The sequence below is a fragment of the Oncorhynchus nerka genome, unplaced genomic scaffold, assembly GCF_034236695.1.
Source record: "Oncorhynchus nerka isolate Pitt River unplaced genomic scaffold, Oner_Uvic_2.0 unplaced_scaffold_2312, whole genome shotgun sequence".
NCBI lineage: Eukaryota > Metazoa > Chordata > Actinopteri > Salmoniformes > Salmonidae > Oncorhynchus > Oncorhynchus nerka.
Genome location: NW_027038984.1, coordinates 26,938 through 41,599, shown reverse-complemented (window position 1 = coordinate 41,599; position 14,662 = coordinate 26,938). Strand labels below are relative to the sequence as shown.

The 14,662-nt window shown below is 42.9% G+C and overlaps 1 protein-coding gene across 1 annotated transcript; it reads left to right on the top strand.

Moving 5' to 3' along the window:
* Window positions 1-620: 620 nt before the first annotated feature.
* On the top strand, window positions 621-13,750 carry LOC115123045 (zinc finger protein 354B-like). Its single transcript, XM_065014662.1, has 4 exons — window positions 621-1,201; window positions 1,649-1,746; window positions 1,871-2,048; window positions 12,770-13,750. The coding sequence occupies exons 1-4, from the start codon at window positions 979-981 to the stop codon at window positions 12,994-12,996; spliced, it is 726 nt and encodes a 241-aa protein (XP_064870734.1). The 5' UTR covers window positions 621-978; the 3' UTR covers window positions 12,997-13,750.
* Window positions 13,751-14,662: the final 912 nt, after the last annotated feature.

Below are 14,662 nucleotides of genomic sequence, written 5' to 3'. Positions count from 1 at the left end.
AGATGGGACACCACCAAGTATCACCCTCAACCTCAAACAAGTGAACATTACTGTGCAATCACATATTTAGAGTTTTTACTCAGTTCAAGTTTAAAAGTTAAAATTTAATATTTGTTTTCACTGCATGTTACTTCTCCTTAAACAAAGTGTTGTTTTTGATTAATAGATTTTTGCACTTTATTTTTTTGTATTTCAATCCAATTATATTTTAAAAATATTTCAGTTGAGTGGATGATAGAAAATTGCTATTATTGTTTTTTCTTTGAAGTAAATTTAGCCCACTTTTGCTAAAATAGAAAATATAGTCTACTGATGGTGCCTTGAATACCGGTTTCTTTCATTTAATGTTCATGTTATGGGGATATTTATATAAAGGAAATTTGTCTTTTGTGTCTGTTGAAAATTAAAGATTACTGACAGAGCCATAAGAAAATATTGCTTTATTTATCTGATCATATTGTAATATATTTGTTAGGTTTTCAGTAGGTTCAATTAGGTTCACTAGACTATATGCGTCATTTAAAAATTTTTCAATGAACATTCGAACAGTCCGGCCCTCGTCTTGTAGCTGATTTTTTTATTTGGCCCTCCGTCCATTTGACTTTGACACCCCTGCTTTAGACCATCTTAATGTTCATGATCTAATCTCAGTGTTTTAAACACAGTTCTGTTGACGTATTAACTGGTTAACTGTAACCTAATTTGCAAACTTGTTAAAGATTTATGCTGAGCCAGGAACGAGGCTAGTCGCTAATGCTAACTAGCTAGCTAACATCCCTGACCATGAGTTCATTAAAGTACTCATCCCCTGCTATAGATGAGGTCTGCTGTTTTAATGTACATTAGCTAACCTCAGTGTTTTAAACAAGTTTCGTTTGACGTATCAACTGGTTTAATTTGCAAACGTGTTAAAGATTGATACTGAGCCTAGCACTAGGCTACACGCTAATGCTAGCTAGCTAGATAACATCCCTGACCATGAGCTCACTAAACTACTCCTCCCTTGCTAATGAAGAGGGGGTCTGCTGTTTGGAGAAAGAATCTTTCAGAATGAAAAAGGAGGAAGAGGAGGCTGTTATAGTGAAAGAAGAGAAAGAACCGTTTAGAGAGGAAGATGATGCTATCTCAATAAAGGTGAAGGAGGAAGACGTTTTGGGAGTGAGAGGAAAAGAGGAAGAGACAGAATATCAGATTAACACCAGTGAGTACTGTCTTCAACAGGGACACACACTATGCAGTTATTGAATGTGGGGTTTTAAGGGGCATTCTACTGAAGTTATACACTTCAATATGTTGTTCAGTACTGTAGGAATTGTTAAAGGGTCATCTGCCATTGGTTCATATATTTTTGGGACTTTTCAATTCGATGTATTGAATTCTCCATGTGGTCTATATTAAAGTTCCCCTCGTCTAATATAACAGGCGTTTAAAATTCTATATTGGTGCATATTTTCTACTTAAAATAACAAAGGGACGCAAAAGCCACCCATTTCGTGGAACGACCCTTTAACATTTGCGTCACAAACACTATTTTAGGAAATCATGATGAAAGTGGCCATTTTAGACATATGCATGCCTCTTGTAAGACTCTATGATTGCAATAGATGGTCATCAGTTTACCATCTGTTTGATGTTCTCATTCACACAGGAGAGAGACATGACTATCGTGGATCCTCTGGGGAGCCTCAACAACATCCTGATGCTGACGAGGCAGTGAAGAGTCTCTCCAGATCAGAACACCAGATGGTACAGCTTGGTCTGGTCTAGCTCTATCTGGGTCTGGGCTGTGTTTCTGTAAAGCACTTTATGTCAACAGTGGCATCAGCATCCATGATGATATGTCTGTGTGTCCCCTCTTTATGGTTACCAGGACAACGCTAGCACTTCCTCCCTCCCGGAGTCCTCGTGTCGTGCCTCTCCCGGTAGCACCTTACTGCTGGGTATGAAGAGGTTGTCTGTGCTGCTGGTGGACTGCAGGAAAACAACGGGGCTGAGTGGAACTGTGAGAAGAGGAGAAGAGATGAAAGGATCAGATTGGACTCATCAAAGTAAGTGCTGTAGTTTAGTTTGAACAAATTAAATAGATCTGCCCACCGGTATCTGTTACCAGGACAACCAGCAGAGTTCTGTTAGTTGACAGGAAGAGAGACTGGTGTCTGTTACCAGGACAACCAGCAGAGTTCTGTTTGTTGACAGGAAGATAGACTGGTGTATATGGATGTTATGAATATTATAACACTGAAAAAGGATTCTCCCAATGAAAAGAGAGAAACCAATTGACCATATAAAACCTTGATGAAAGTTAGCTTTGGAGAGATAGTTTCAAGATGATCCAATGTAAGGTGCTTGTTTTACAAAAACTTTTCCTTAAAACATTATGGATGTCACATTGCCTGTCCCAGTCAACGCCCCTATCTTTACAAGACTGTAGAACAGGCAAACTAAACTCAAGACACTGTTAATTAACTAATACTGGAGGAAAGCTGTGATCAGGCTGCCCACTCAAGAGAAAGCTTCAAACTGTAACCAGTGCTGGCAACCTGGTTATCCATCAACCTACCAGGGTAGTTACAAACAGTAGAGGAATGAAATCATCAATGAGTTTTGATCATATCTTTACTAATGCTGCAGAAATGGGTTTTAAAGCAGTATCCAGATCCATCAGATGTAGTGATCACAATATAGTAGCCATGTCTAGGAAAACCACAGTTCCAAAGGCTGGGCCTAATATTGTGTATAAGAGGTCATACATTTTTTTGTAGTGATTCCTATGTTGTTGATGTAAATAATATTTGTTGGCCCTTGGTGTGTAATGATGAGCAACCAGACACTGCCCTTGACACATTTGAAACTGCTTATCCCAGTTACTAATAAGCAGCACCCATTAAGAAAAGGACTGTAAAAACTGGTAAATCCATGTGAATTGATGAGGAATTACAAAATGGTATGATGAAGAGGGACGCAAAAAAGATGGCAAATAGGTCTGGCTGAATAACTGATTGGCAAACCTATTGCATATTGAGAAATCATGTGACTAAACTGAATAAAAAGAAGAAAGTACACTATGAAACAAAGATAAATGACATGAAGAATGATAGTAAAAATCTTTGGAGCAACTTCAATGAAATTTTGCGCAAATAAAATCAACAATGACAAGTCACTGGTGTCTGACAACGTGGATGGAAAATTGAGGATAATAGCAGCCGATATTCCCGATATTGCCATTCCTATTTGCCTTGTCTTTAGCTAGCTACATAGTCGTCGTTGTATCAAAGATAATTGCGTAATTATCGTATTTCGTCGTCTCCTATCTGCCCATCACGTTCACCGTCTACCGTAGCACTGTAGTAACTATCACACTCAACTGAACGACTTGATTAGTGTAGTGTTAGCTAGCTACATAGTTGTCTTTGCTGTCTTCGTATCCAAGATAATTGTGTAGTTTAGAGTGTGGAGTCTTAGAGTGATAATTGCGTTATTATCGTATTTCGTCGTCCTCCTATCTGCCTAGCAGCTAGCCAGCTAGCATACGTTCACCGGCTACCGTAGCACTGTAGTAACTATCACACTCAACTGAACGACTTGATTAGTGTAGTATTAGCTAGCTACATAGTTGTCTTTGCTGTCTTCGTATCCAAGATAATTGTGTAGTTAGAGTGTGTAGTCTTAGAGTGATTATCTTAATTCACCGAGGTTAGCTAGCCAGCTATTTTGTCGTCCTTAACGTAGGAGACACTCCTAGCTAGCCAATAGCCAGCCAACGTCTACTGAATAGAACATTCGCATTCCGGTCGCATTCCGCTTCGCTCCACAGGTAGTATCACATTTTCATTTCATTTCATTACAGTCCCAACGGTGTGATTTGTTTGATCGTAGCTAGCTACATAGCCGTCTTTGTTTCAAAGATAATTGTGTAGTCTAGAGCGATTTTCTAGGTTAGCTAGCCAGCTATTGTCGTTCTCCTAACGCAACGTAACGTAACCAACACTGCTAGCTAGCCAGCTAGCCCCCGAAAAGCAGCATTGTAGAAACTTCACACTCAACGGAACGACTTGATTAGGGTAGTGTCAACAACGCAGCTAGCCTACCTCAGCAGTACTGTATCATTTGAATCATTTTAGTCAATTAGATTCTTGCTACGTAAGCTTAACTTTCTGAACATTCGAGACGTGTAGTCCACTTGTCATTCCAATCTCCTCTGCATTAGCGTAGCCTCTTCTCTAGCCTGTCAACTATGTGTCTGTCTATCCCTGTTCTCTCCTCTCTGCACAGACCATACAAACGCTCCACACCGCATGGCCGCGGCCACCCTAATCTGGTGGTCCCAGCGCGCACGACCCACGTGGAGTTCCAGGTCTCCGGTAGCCTCTGGAACTGCCGATCTGCGGCCAACAAGGCAGAGTTCATCTCAGCCTATGCCTCCCTCCAGTCCTCGACTTCTTGGCTCTGACGGAAACATGGATCACCACAGACAACACCGCTACTCCTACTGCTCTCTCTTCGTCCGCCCACGTGCTCTCGCACACCCCGAGAGCTTCTGGTCAGCGGGGTGGTGGCACCGGGATCCTCATCTCTCCCAAGTGGTCATTCTCTCTTTCTCCCCTTACCCATCTGTCTATCGCCTCCTTTGAATTCCATGCTGTCACAGTTACCAGCCCTTTCAAGCTTAACATCCTTATCATTTATCGCCCTCCAGGTTCCCTCGGAGAGTTCATCAATGAGCTTGATGCCTTGATAAGCTCCTTTCCTGAGGACGGCTCACCTCTCACAGTTCTGGGCGACTTTAACCTCCCCACGTCTACCTTTGACTCATTCCTCTCTGCCTCCTTCTTTCCACTCCTCTCCTCTTTTGACCTCACCCTCTCACCTTCCCCCTACTCACAAGGCAGGCAATACGCTCGACCTCATCTTTACTAGATGCTGTTCCTCCACTAACCTCATTGCAACTCCCCTCCAAGTCTCCGACCACTACCTTGTATCCTTTTCCCTCTCGCTCTCATCCAACACTTCCCACACTGCCCCTACTCGGATGGTATCGCGCCGTCCCAACCTTCGCTCTCTCTCCCCGCTACTCTCTCCTCTTCCATCCTATCATCTCTTCCCTCTGCTCAAACCTTCTCCAACCTATCTCCTGATTCTGCCTCCTCAACCCTCCTCTCCTCCCTTTCTGCATCCTTTGACTCTCTATGTCCCCTATCCTCCAGGCCGGCTCGGTCCTCCCCTCCCGCTCCGTGGCTCGACGACTCATTGCGAGCTCACAGAACAGGGCTCCGGGCAGCCGAGCGGAAATGGAGGAAAACTCGCCTCCCTGCGGACCTGGCATCCTTTCACTCCCTCCTCTCTACATTTTCCTCCTCTGTCTCTGCTGCTAAAGCCACTTTCTACCACTCTAAATTCCAAGCATCTGCCTCTAACCCTAGGAAGCTCTTTGCCACCTTCTCCTCCCTCTTGAATCCCCCCCCTCCTCCTCCCTCTCTGCAGATGACTTCGTCAACCATTTTGAAAAGAAGGTCGACGACATCCGATCCTCGTTTGCTAAGTCAAACGACACCGCTGGTTCTGCTCACACTGCCCTACCCTGTGCTCTGACCTCTTTCTCCCCTCTCTCTCCAGATGACATCTCGCGTCTTGTGACGGCCGGCCGCCCAACAACCTGCCCGCTTGACCCTATCCCCTCCTCTCTTCTCCAGACCATCTCCGGTGACCTTCTCCCTTACCTCACCTCGCTCATCAACTCATCCCTGACCGCTGGCTACGTCCCTCCCGTCTTCAAGAGAGCGAGAGTTGCACCCCTTCTGAAAAAACCTACACTCGATCCCTCCGATGTCAACAACTACAGAACAGTATCCCTTCTTTCTTTTCTCTCCAAAACTCTTGAACGTGCCGTCCTTGGCCAGCTCTCCCGCTATCTCTCTCAGAATGACCTTCTTGATCCAAATCAGTCAGGTTTCAAGACTAGTCATTCAACTGAGACTGCTCTTCTCTGTATCACGGAGGCGCTCCGCACTGCTAAAGCTAACTCTCTCTCCTCTGCTCTCATCCTTCTAGACCTATCGGCTGCCTTCGATACTGTGAACCATCAGATCCTCCTCTCCACCCTCTCCGAGTTGGGCATCTCCGGCGCCGCCCACGCTTGGATTGCGTCCTACCTGACAGGTCGCTCCTACCAGGTGGCGTGGCGAGAATCCGTCTCCTCACCACGTGCTCTCACCACTGGTGTCCCCCAGGGCTCTGTTCTAGGCCCTCTCCTATTCTCGCTATACACCAAGTCACTTGGCTCTGTCATAACCTCACATGGTCTCTCCTATCATTGCTATGCAGACGACACACAATTAATCTTCTCCTTTCCCCCTTCTGACGACCAAGTGGCGAATCGCATCTCTGCATGTCTGGCAGACATATCAGTGTGGATGACGGATCATCACCTCAAGCTGAACCTCGGCAAGACGGAGCTGCTCTTCCTCCCGGGAAGGACTGCCCGTTCCATGATCTCGCCATCACGGTTGACAACTCCATTGTGTCCTCGTCCCAGAGCGCTAAGAACCTTGGCGTGATCCTGGACAACACCCTGTCGTTCTCAAATAACATCAAGGCGGTGGCCCGTTCCTGTAGGTTCATGCTCTACAACATCCGCAGAGTACGACCCTGCCTCACACAGGAAGCGGCGCAGGTCCTAATCCAGGCACTTGTCATCTCCCGTCTGGATTACTGCAACTCGCTGTTGGCTGGGCTCCCTGCCTGTGCCATTAAACCCCTACAACTCATCCAGAACGCCGCAGCCCGTCTGGTGTTCAACCTTCCCAAGTTCTCTCACGTCACCCCGCTCCTCCGCTCTCTCCACTGGCTTCCAGTTGAAGCTCGCATCCGCTACAAGACCATGGTGCTTGCCTACGGAGCTGTGAGGGGAACGGCACCTCAGTACCTCCAGGCTCTGATCAGGCCCTACACCCAAACAAGGGCACTGCGTTCATCCACCTCTGGCCTGCTCGCCTCCCTACCACTGAGGAAGTACAGTTCCCGCTCAGCCCAGTCAAAACTGTTCGCTGCTCTGGCCCCCCAATGGTGGAACAAACTCCCTCACGACGCCAGGACAGCGGAGTCAATCACCACCTTCCGGAGACACCTGAAACCCCACCTCTTTAAGGAATACCTAGGATAGGATAAAGTAATCCTTCTCCCCCTCCCCCCTTAAAAGACCTAGATGCACTATTGTAAAGTGGCTGTTCCACTGGATGTCATAAGGTGAAAGCACCAATTTGTAAGTCGCTCTGGATAAGAGCGTCTGCTAAATGACTTAAATGTAAATGTAAATGTTAAGCCTACTAGAAAGTGTGTGCCCTCAGGCCTGGAGGGAAGCTAAAGTCATTCCACTACCCAAGAATAGTAAAGCTCCCTTTACTGGCTTAAATAGCTGACCAATCAGCCTGTTACCAACCCTTATAATTTTGGAGAACATTTTTTGGCCAGATACAATGCAAAATATAGACTTTTAGCTTTTAGGGAAGTTCATTCAACAATCACAGCACTTGCAAATGACTGATTGGCTGAGAAAAATTGATGATAAAAATATTGTTAGGGCTGTTTTGTCAGACTTCAGTGCAGCTTTTGGCATTCTCGATCATAGTCTGCTGCTGATAAAGACGCATGGCCTTACACCCCCTGCTATATTGTGGATAAAGAGTTTTTATTTTAAAATGAAACCTTAATTTAACTAGGCAAGTCACTTAAGAACTAATTATTTTTTTCAATGACGGCCTAGGACTGCCTTGTTCAGGGGCAGAACGACAGAGTTTTACCTTGTCAACTCTGGGATTCGATCCAGCAATCTCTCGGTTACTGACCTACCGCTCTAACCACTAGGTAACCTGCCGCCCCAGAGCTACCTGTCTAACAGAACACAGAGTGTTCTTTAATGGAAGCCTGTACAACAAAATCAAGGTAGAATCAGGAATTCCCCAGGGCAGCTGTTTGGCACCTACTTTTTTCAATCTTTACCAACAACATGCCAATGACATTTGAGTAAAGCCAGTGTGTATATGTCTGCAGATGACTCAACACTGTACACGTCAGCTACTACAGAGACTGAAATGACTGCAACACTTAACATAGAGCTGCAGTTAGTTTCAGAATGGGTGGCAAGGAACAAGTTAGTCCTAAATATTTCTGATTACCTTAAGTTACATGGCCGACTACGCTAATTCTGTAGCTGTATTGTTAGAGGGGGTTAAATATGAAGATTTTGTTGGTGCGGCAGGCAGGTATTAACCCTAGTTATTAAAGTTAGTTATTTCCTATTATAACATTATTATTATTATTATTATTAAATATTATTAAAACCGAAAGGATGAGAGTAGAATAGATAGAGTAGCACTTCCAGACACATTCTAAACATTATGGAGACTTAAAGGAGGACTGTAGCATCTAATGATGAAACATTATGGAGTCTTAAAGGAGGACTGTAGCACCTAATGATGAAACATTGTGGAGTCTTAAAGGAGGACTGTAGCATCTAATGATGAAACATTATGGAGTCTTAAAGGAGGACTGTAGCACCTAATGATGAAACATTGTGGAGTCTTAAAGGAGGACTGTAGCATCTAATGATGAAACATTATGGAGTCTTAAATGAGGACTGTAGCATCTAATGAGGAAACATTATGGAGTCTTAAAGGAGGACTGTAGCATCTAATGATGAAACATTATAGAGTCTTAAAGGAGGACTGTAGCATCTAATGATGAAACATTGTGGAGTCTTAAAGGAGGACTGTAACAGCTAATGATGAAACATTATGGAGTCTTAAAGGAGGACTGTAGCATCTAATGATTAAACATTATGGAGTCTTAAAGGAGGACTGTAGCATCATGAGGTCGTCACCGGGAATTCATTTCAATTAACGTTTGCCTTTTTAGAAGTTAAGTTGTGGAATTTCTTTCCTTATAACCTGTTTGGGATAGGGGGCAGTATTTTCACGTCCGGATGAAAAGCGTTCCCTAAGTAAACTACCTGCTTCCTGCCCAGAAGCTAGGATATGCATATAATTGGTAGGTTTGGATAGAAAACACTCTAAAGTTTCTAAAACTGTTTAAATAATGTCTGTGAGTATAACATAACTTATTTGGCAGGTGAAACCCGAGGACAAACTATGTTGTTGAGGTGACTGTTTTCAAATGGTTTTGTGTGGAACTTTTCTGTGGCACTTGGTTGCAGTTCCTATTGCTTTCACTAGATGTTAACAGTCTTTAGAAATTGGTTGATGATTTTCTTTAGAGAAATGAAGAAGTTCGGCTATTCAGAACGAGGGTCCAGCCTAGTGCTGTCTAATGTTTTGATGCGCGCTCCAGGTCACTCGCTTCACGTTGTTTTTATCCGGTATTGAACACAGTTTATCCCGTCTTAAATTTTCTCGATTATTTACGTTTTAAAATACCTAAAGTTGGATTAGGAAAGTTGTTTGAAATGTTTGGACAGCGTTTACAGGTAACTTATTAGATATTTTGTAGTCATGCTGGGCGAGTTGGAACCAGTGTTTTTTTTAATCAAACAGACACATCTCAACATCATCGGTTCAGAGGAGACTACGTGAATCAGGCCTTCATGGTCAAATTGCTGCAAGGAAACCACTACTAAAGGACACCAATAAGAAGAAGAGACTTGCTTGGGCCAAGAAACACGAGCAATGGACATTAGACCGGTGGATATCTGTCCTTGGGTCTGATGAGTCCAAATTTGGGATTTTTGGTTCCGAGCGTCATGTCTTTGTGACATCATGTCTTTGTGAGACGAGGAGTAGATGAACAGATTATCTCCGCATGTCTGGTTCCCACCGTGAAGCATGGAGGAGGAGATTTGATGGTGTGCGGGTGCTTTGCTATTGACAATGTCAGTGATTTATTTATTCAAGTCACACTTAACCAGCATGGCTACCACAGCATTCTGCAGCGATATGCCATCCCATCTGGTTTGGGCTTAGTCCCACTGTCATTTGATTTTCAACAGGACAATGACCCAACACACCTCCAGGCTGTGTAAGAGCTATTTGACCAAGAAGGAGAGTGATGGAGTGCTGCATCAGATGACCTGGCCTACCCAATCCCCCGACCTCAACCAAATCGAGATGGTTTCGGATGAGTTGGATCGCAGAGTGAAGGAAAAGCAGCCTACAAGTTCTCAGCATATGTGGGAACTCCTCCAAGACTGTTGGAAAAGGATTCCAGGTGAAGCTGGTTGAGAGAAAGCTAAGAGTGTGCAAGCTGCCAAGACAAAGGGTGGCTACTTTTGAAGAATCTAATATATATTTAGATTTGTTTAACACTTGTGGTTACTACATGATTCCATGTGTTTTTTTATCATTTTGATGTCTTCTCGATTATTCTACAATGTAGAAAATAGTAAAAATAAAGAAACCTACTCATTCAAGGGTTTGAGTCCAAACTTTTGACTGGTTCTGTACATTAAATTCCCCGACAACAGCTCCAGTGGACATTCCTACATTCAGCATGCCAATTGCCCGCTCCCTCAGAGATCTGTGGCATTGGTTGTGTGACAAAACTACACATTTGAGTGACCTTTTATTATCCCCAGGACAAGGTGCACCTGTGTAATGATAATTCTGTTTAATCAGCTTCTTGATATGCCACAACTGTCAAGTGGATGGATCATCCTGGCAAATGAAAAGTGTTCACTAACAGGCATGTACATTTTGTGCACAATTTGAGAGAAATATGTTTTTCGTACATATGTAAAAAAAATTCTGCAATCTTTTATTTCAGCTCATGAAACATGGGACCAACACTTGCGTTTATATTTTTGTTTATACTATTAGTTTTAGGAACAGCTACCCAAAATATTTCACCTTATTTTTTACTTTTCCCAAAATATGACAACAGCGATAGTGAAAATGTTGAAAATCTGTGAACGTCATGAAACAGCGCAAAAGTAAATGCAGTTGACAGTGAGAGGATATTTCTTTTTTTTGCTGAGTTTATATATAGTTCCTATCAGTTTTAGGAACATCTACCCAAAATATTTCACCTTCTTAATTTTTACTTTACCCAAAATCAGCGATCGTCAAAATGTTGAAAATCTGCGAATGTCTAAATAAGAAATTGGTCCATTTAAACATGAATGTGTCGAACCTTTTCAACAACAGGGAGATGTTACTGATGTGCTTTGTATCTTCGACGTAAAAACAAGTTTTGGACTTCCACACAAAATTACTTCTTTAGTTATTTGATGTTTAAGGAAGTGTGTAGGTCACATTCTGTATCATACAGCTATGAAAGTTATATACAGTATATCACAAAAGTGAGTACACCCCTCACGTTTTTATAAATATTTGGGTATATCTTTTCATGTGACAACACTGAAGAAATGACACTTTGCTACAATGTAAAGTAGTGAGTGTACAGCTTGTATAACAGTGTAAATTTGCTGTCCCCTCAAAATAACTCAACACACAGCCATTAATGTCTAAACCGCTGGCAACAAAAGTGCGTAGCCCTATTTGGTAATAGACCAAGTCCATATTATGGCAAAAAAAATATAATAATGTTGCTGGCAACAAATGTGAGTACACCCCTAAGTGAAAATGTCCAAATTGGGCCCAATTAGCCATTTTCTCTCCCCGGTGTCATGTGACTCGTTAGTGTTACAAGGGCTCAGGTCTGAATGGGGAGCAGGTGTGTTACATTTGGTGTCATCGCTCTCACACTCCCTCATACTGACTGGTCACTGGAAGTTCAACATGGTACCTCATGGCAAAGAACTCTCTGAGGATCTGAGAAAAATAATTGTTGCTCGACATAAAGATGGCCTGGGCTATAAGAAGATTGCCAAGACCCTGAAACTGAGCTGCAGCACGGTGGCCAAGACCATACGGCGGTTTAACTGGACAGGTTCCACTCAGAACAGGCCTCGCCATGGTCGACCAAAGAAGTTGAGCGCACGTGCTCAGCGTCATATCCAGAGGTTGTCTTTGGGAAATAGACGTATGAGTGCTCCAGCATTGCTGCAGAGGTTGAAGGGGTGGTGGGTCAGCCTGTCAGTGCTCAGACCATACGCCATACACTGCATCAAATTGGTCTGCATGGCTGTCGTCCCAGAAGGAAGCCTCTTCTAAAGATGATGCACAAGAAAGGAGGACTCCAGTGGCAACCTGTGAAGATCTGGTGAACTCCATGCCCAAGAGAGCTAAGGCAGTGCTGGAAAATGATGGTGGCCAACACAAAATATTGACACTTTGGGCCCAATTTGGACATTCTCACTTAGGGGTGTACTCACTTTTGTTGCCAGCGGTTTAGACATTAATGGCTGTGTTGAGTTATTTTGAGGGGACAGCAGATTTACACTGTTATACAAGCTGTACACTCACTATTTTACATTGTAGCAAAGTGTCATTTCTTCAGTGTTGTCACATGAAAAGATATACTCAAATATTTACAAAAATGTGAGGGGTGTACTCACTTTTGTGATATACTGTATTTAGAACCACCTGCTTGATAGGAATCCAGCAACGTCTGTGTCTTCAGTGTCCAATAACTGTTTCGTTTTTTGTGTTCTGACTTGTAAAACAGGATGAATAAAATAAGTAATGTAAACATATCAGTAATTACCAGGAAGCTCTACATTTGTTTTAAAATCACACTAAGATTGTTAAAACTGGCCTCAGGTTATTGAGAGATCTGATTTAGGATTTACCCTCGTAGCAAGGTTGTTTTATCATGTGGTTTCATTCGGGTCTCTATTTAAAAATAACACTGTCTTTGGCAGGAGAAAGACCAGACTCGGAGGAACCAAAGCCAGGGACGTCCAAACTAGCAAGACGACACCAGTGCTCCCACTGTGGAAAGAGTTGTAACCAGAAAGCACAACTGAAAGCTCATGAGAGAATACACACAGGAGAGAAGCCTTACCACTGCTCCCAATGTGGAAAGGTTTTCACCCTGAGAGGACAGCTGAAACAACACGAGAAAATACACACAGGAGAGAAGCCTTAGCACTGCTCCCAATGTGGAAAGTGTTTCGTCCGTTTGGGGTACCTGAAACAACATGAGAGAATACACACAGGAGAGAAGCCTTACCACTGCTCCCAATGTGGAAAGTGTTTCCACCAGTCAGGGGAGCTGAAACGGCATGAGAGAATACACACGGGAGAGAAGCCTTACCACTGCTCCCAGTGTGGAAAGAGTGTCAACCGGAAAGAGAACCTGAAAGCTCACGAGAGAATACACACAGGGCAGAAGCCTTACCACTCCTCCCAGGGTGCAAAGCTTTTGCCCATTTAGGAAGCCTGAAAGAACACATTAGACTGCACACAGAGGAGAAGGCTTAGAAAAGCTCAGACTGTGGGAAAACATATTACTCATAACAGTCATTAAAACGTCATTAGAGAATCCACACAGGAGAGATAAATTAATTCTCTTAGCGTGTATGTTGATATTTCACATCACATGGACTTAAAATTCATCAGAGAACATACACAGTGCTAGCGTTGTCTTATATTGTTGACTGACAATGTGTTTACCTGTCTTTACCATATGAAATTAAATGGTACAGGGTATACTCAAACATATATTTGTTTGTTTTTATTAGAAAACATGAATTGAATATGGAGTATGTCAGTTTGAATATAAAGATCAGGTTCCTTCTTTTAAATTGTCTTTTTTTTAAACTGTGTGTTTATCTGGGTGTGTCATATAAAGATATTTGCTAATCACTCAATGCTTCAGTAATTCAGACTGTCTCCACTGCGCTGTGTAACTCTGTTATTATCTCTGAGCTCAGAAATAAAGAATCTTGGTTTGACTTGGACTCCAGCAGATCCTTATTTTATAATATCCACCACAACTCGCCCATGGATTGCTGTGTTTTATTGTCTCAATGAAGAGTTCCTCTTTCGACTTGCCTGGTGGCATTTACAAGCCTCCCACTGGTTGAATAAACGTTGTTACCCGAATGATGAGATTATTATTTTATTTGTCAAATGGCAACCAAGCATCGATCATCATGTCACCAGAATAAGAACCTCAAAATGTATTGGAAAGGAGCATCAAGCTCATCACATGCACTTTCACCACCCTGTGAAGTTCATAACTTATTTCATCTGTAGCCTAATAAACTACATGGTTTCTCAAGTCATAGTGGGAGGACCACACAACATATCATGTGACTCCAAGTTAACTAAGATGTGATTGTTATCATTAAGGAGTTTCCACAGCCATTTCTCACTTAGACATTTTTACTGACACAAAAAGACAAACAAATTGTCAAACGGAGAGTAACAAATCGTCTGTCAGCATTTATAAAAGTGGACAGGCATATCCTGTTTCCGTCAGCCCGGTCATTACTTCTGAAATGGTTGGATCAATATCCACCTTCATGATGTGGATGAAGCCTGATTTGGAATGTCTGAGTAGTTCTATATGATGTCATAATACACCCCTCTGATAGTGATACATTTGCTCCATTGTTTCCATGTCAGTTGGTTTCCCACTCTGATGGTTTATATCTGACAGAGGGGCTTTTCTAGCCAGCCTCCGCCCAGTACCCTGCCCTGAACTTAGTCACTGTTACTAGCCGTCTACCACCCAGTACTCCACCCTGTATTCTAGTCAAGGCTCATCCTATATAACTACTACTGTACACACCTTTTATATTCATATA

Excerpts from the sequence above, each read along its gene's own strand:
- LOC115123045 (XM_065014662.1), top strand. The coding sequence starts at position 979 with ATGAGCTCACTAAACTACTCCTCCCTTGCTAATGAAGAGGGGGTCTGC. Across the intron at positions 1,202-1,648 it reads AGAATATCAGATTAACACCA|GAGAGAGACATGACTATCGT; the intron begins GTGAGTACTGTC and ends TCATTCACACAG. Across the intron at positions 1,747-1,870 it reads CCAGATCAGAACACCAGATG|GACAACGCTAGCACTTCCTC; the intron begins GTACAGCTTGGT and ends TATGGTTACCAG.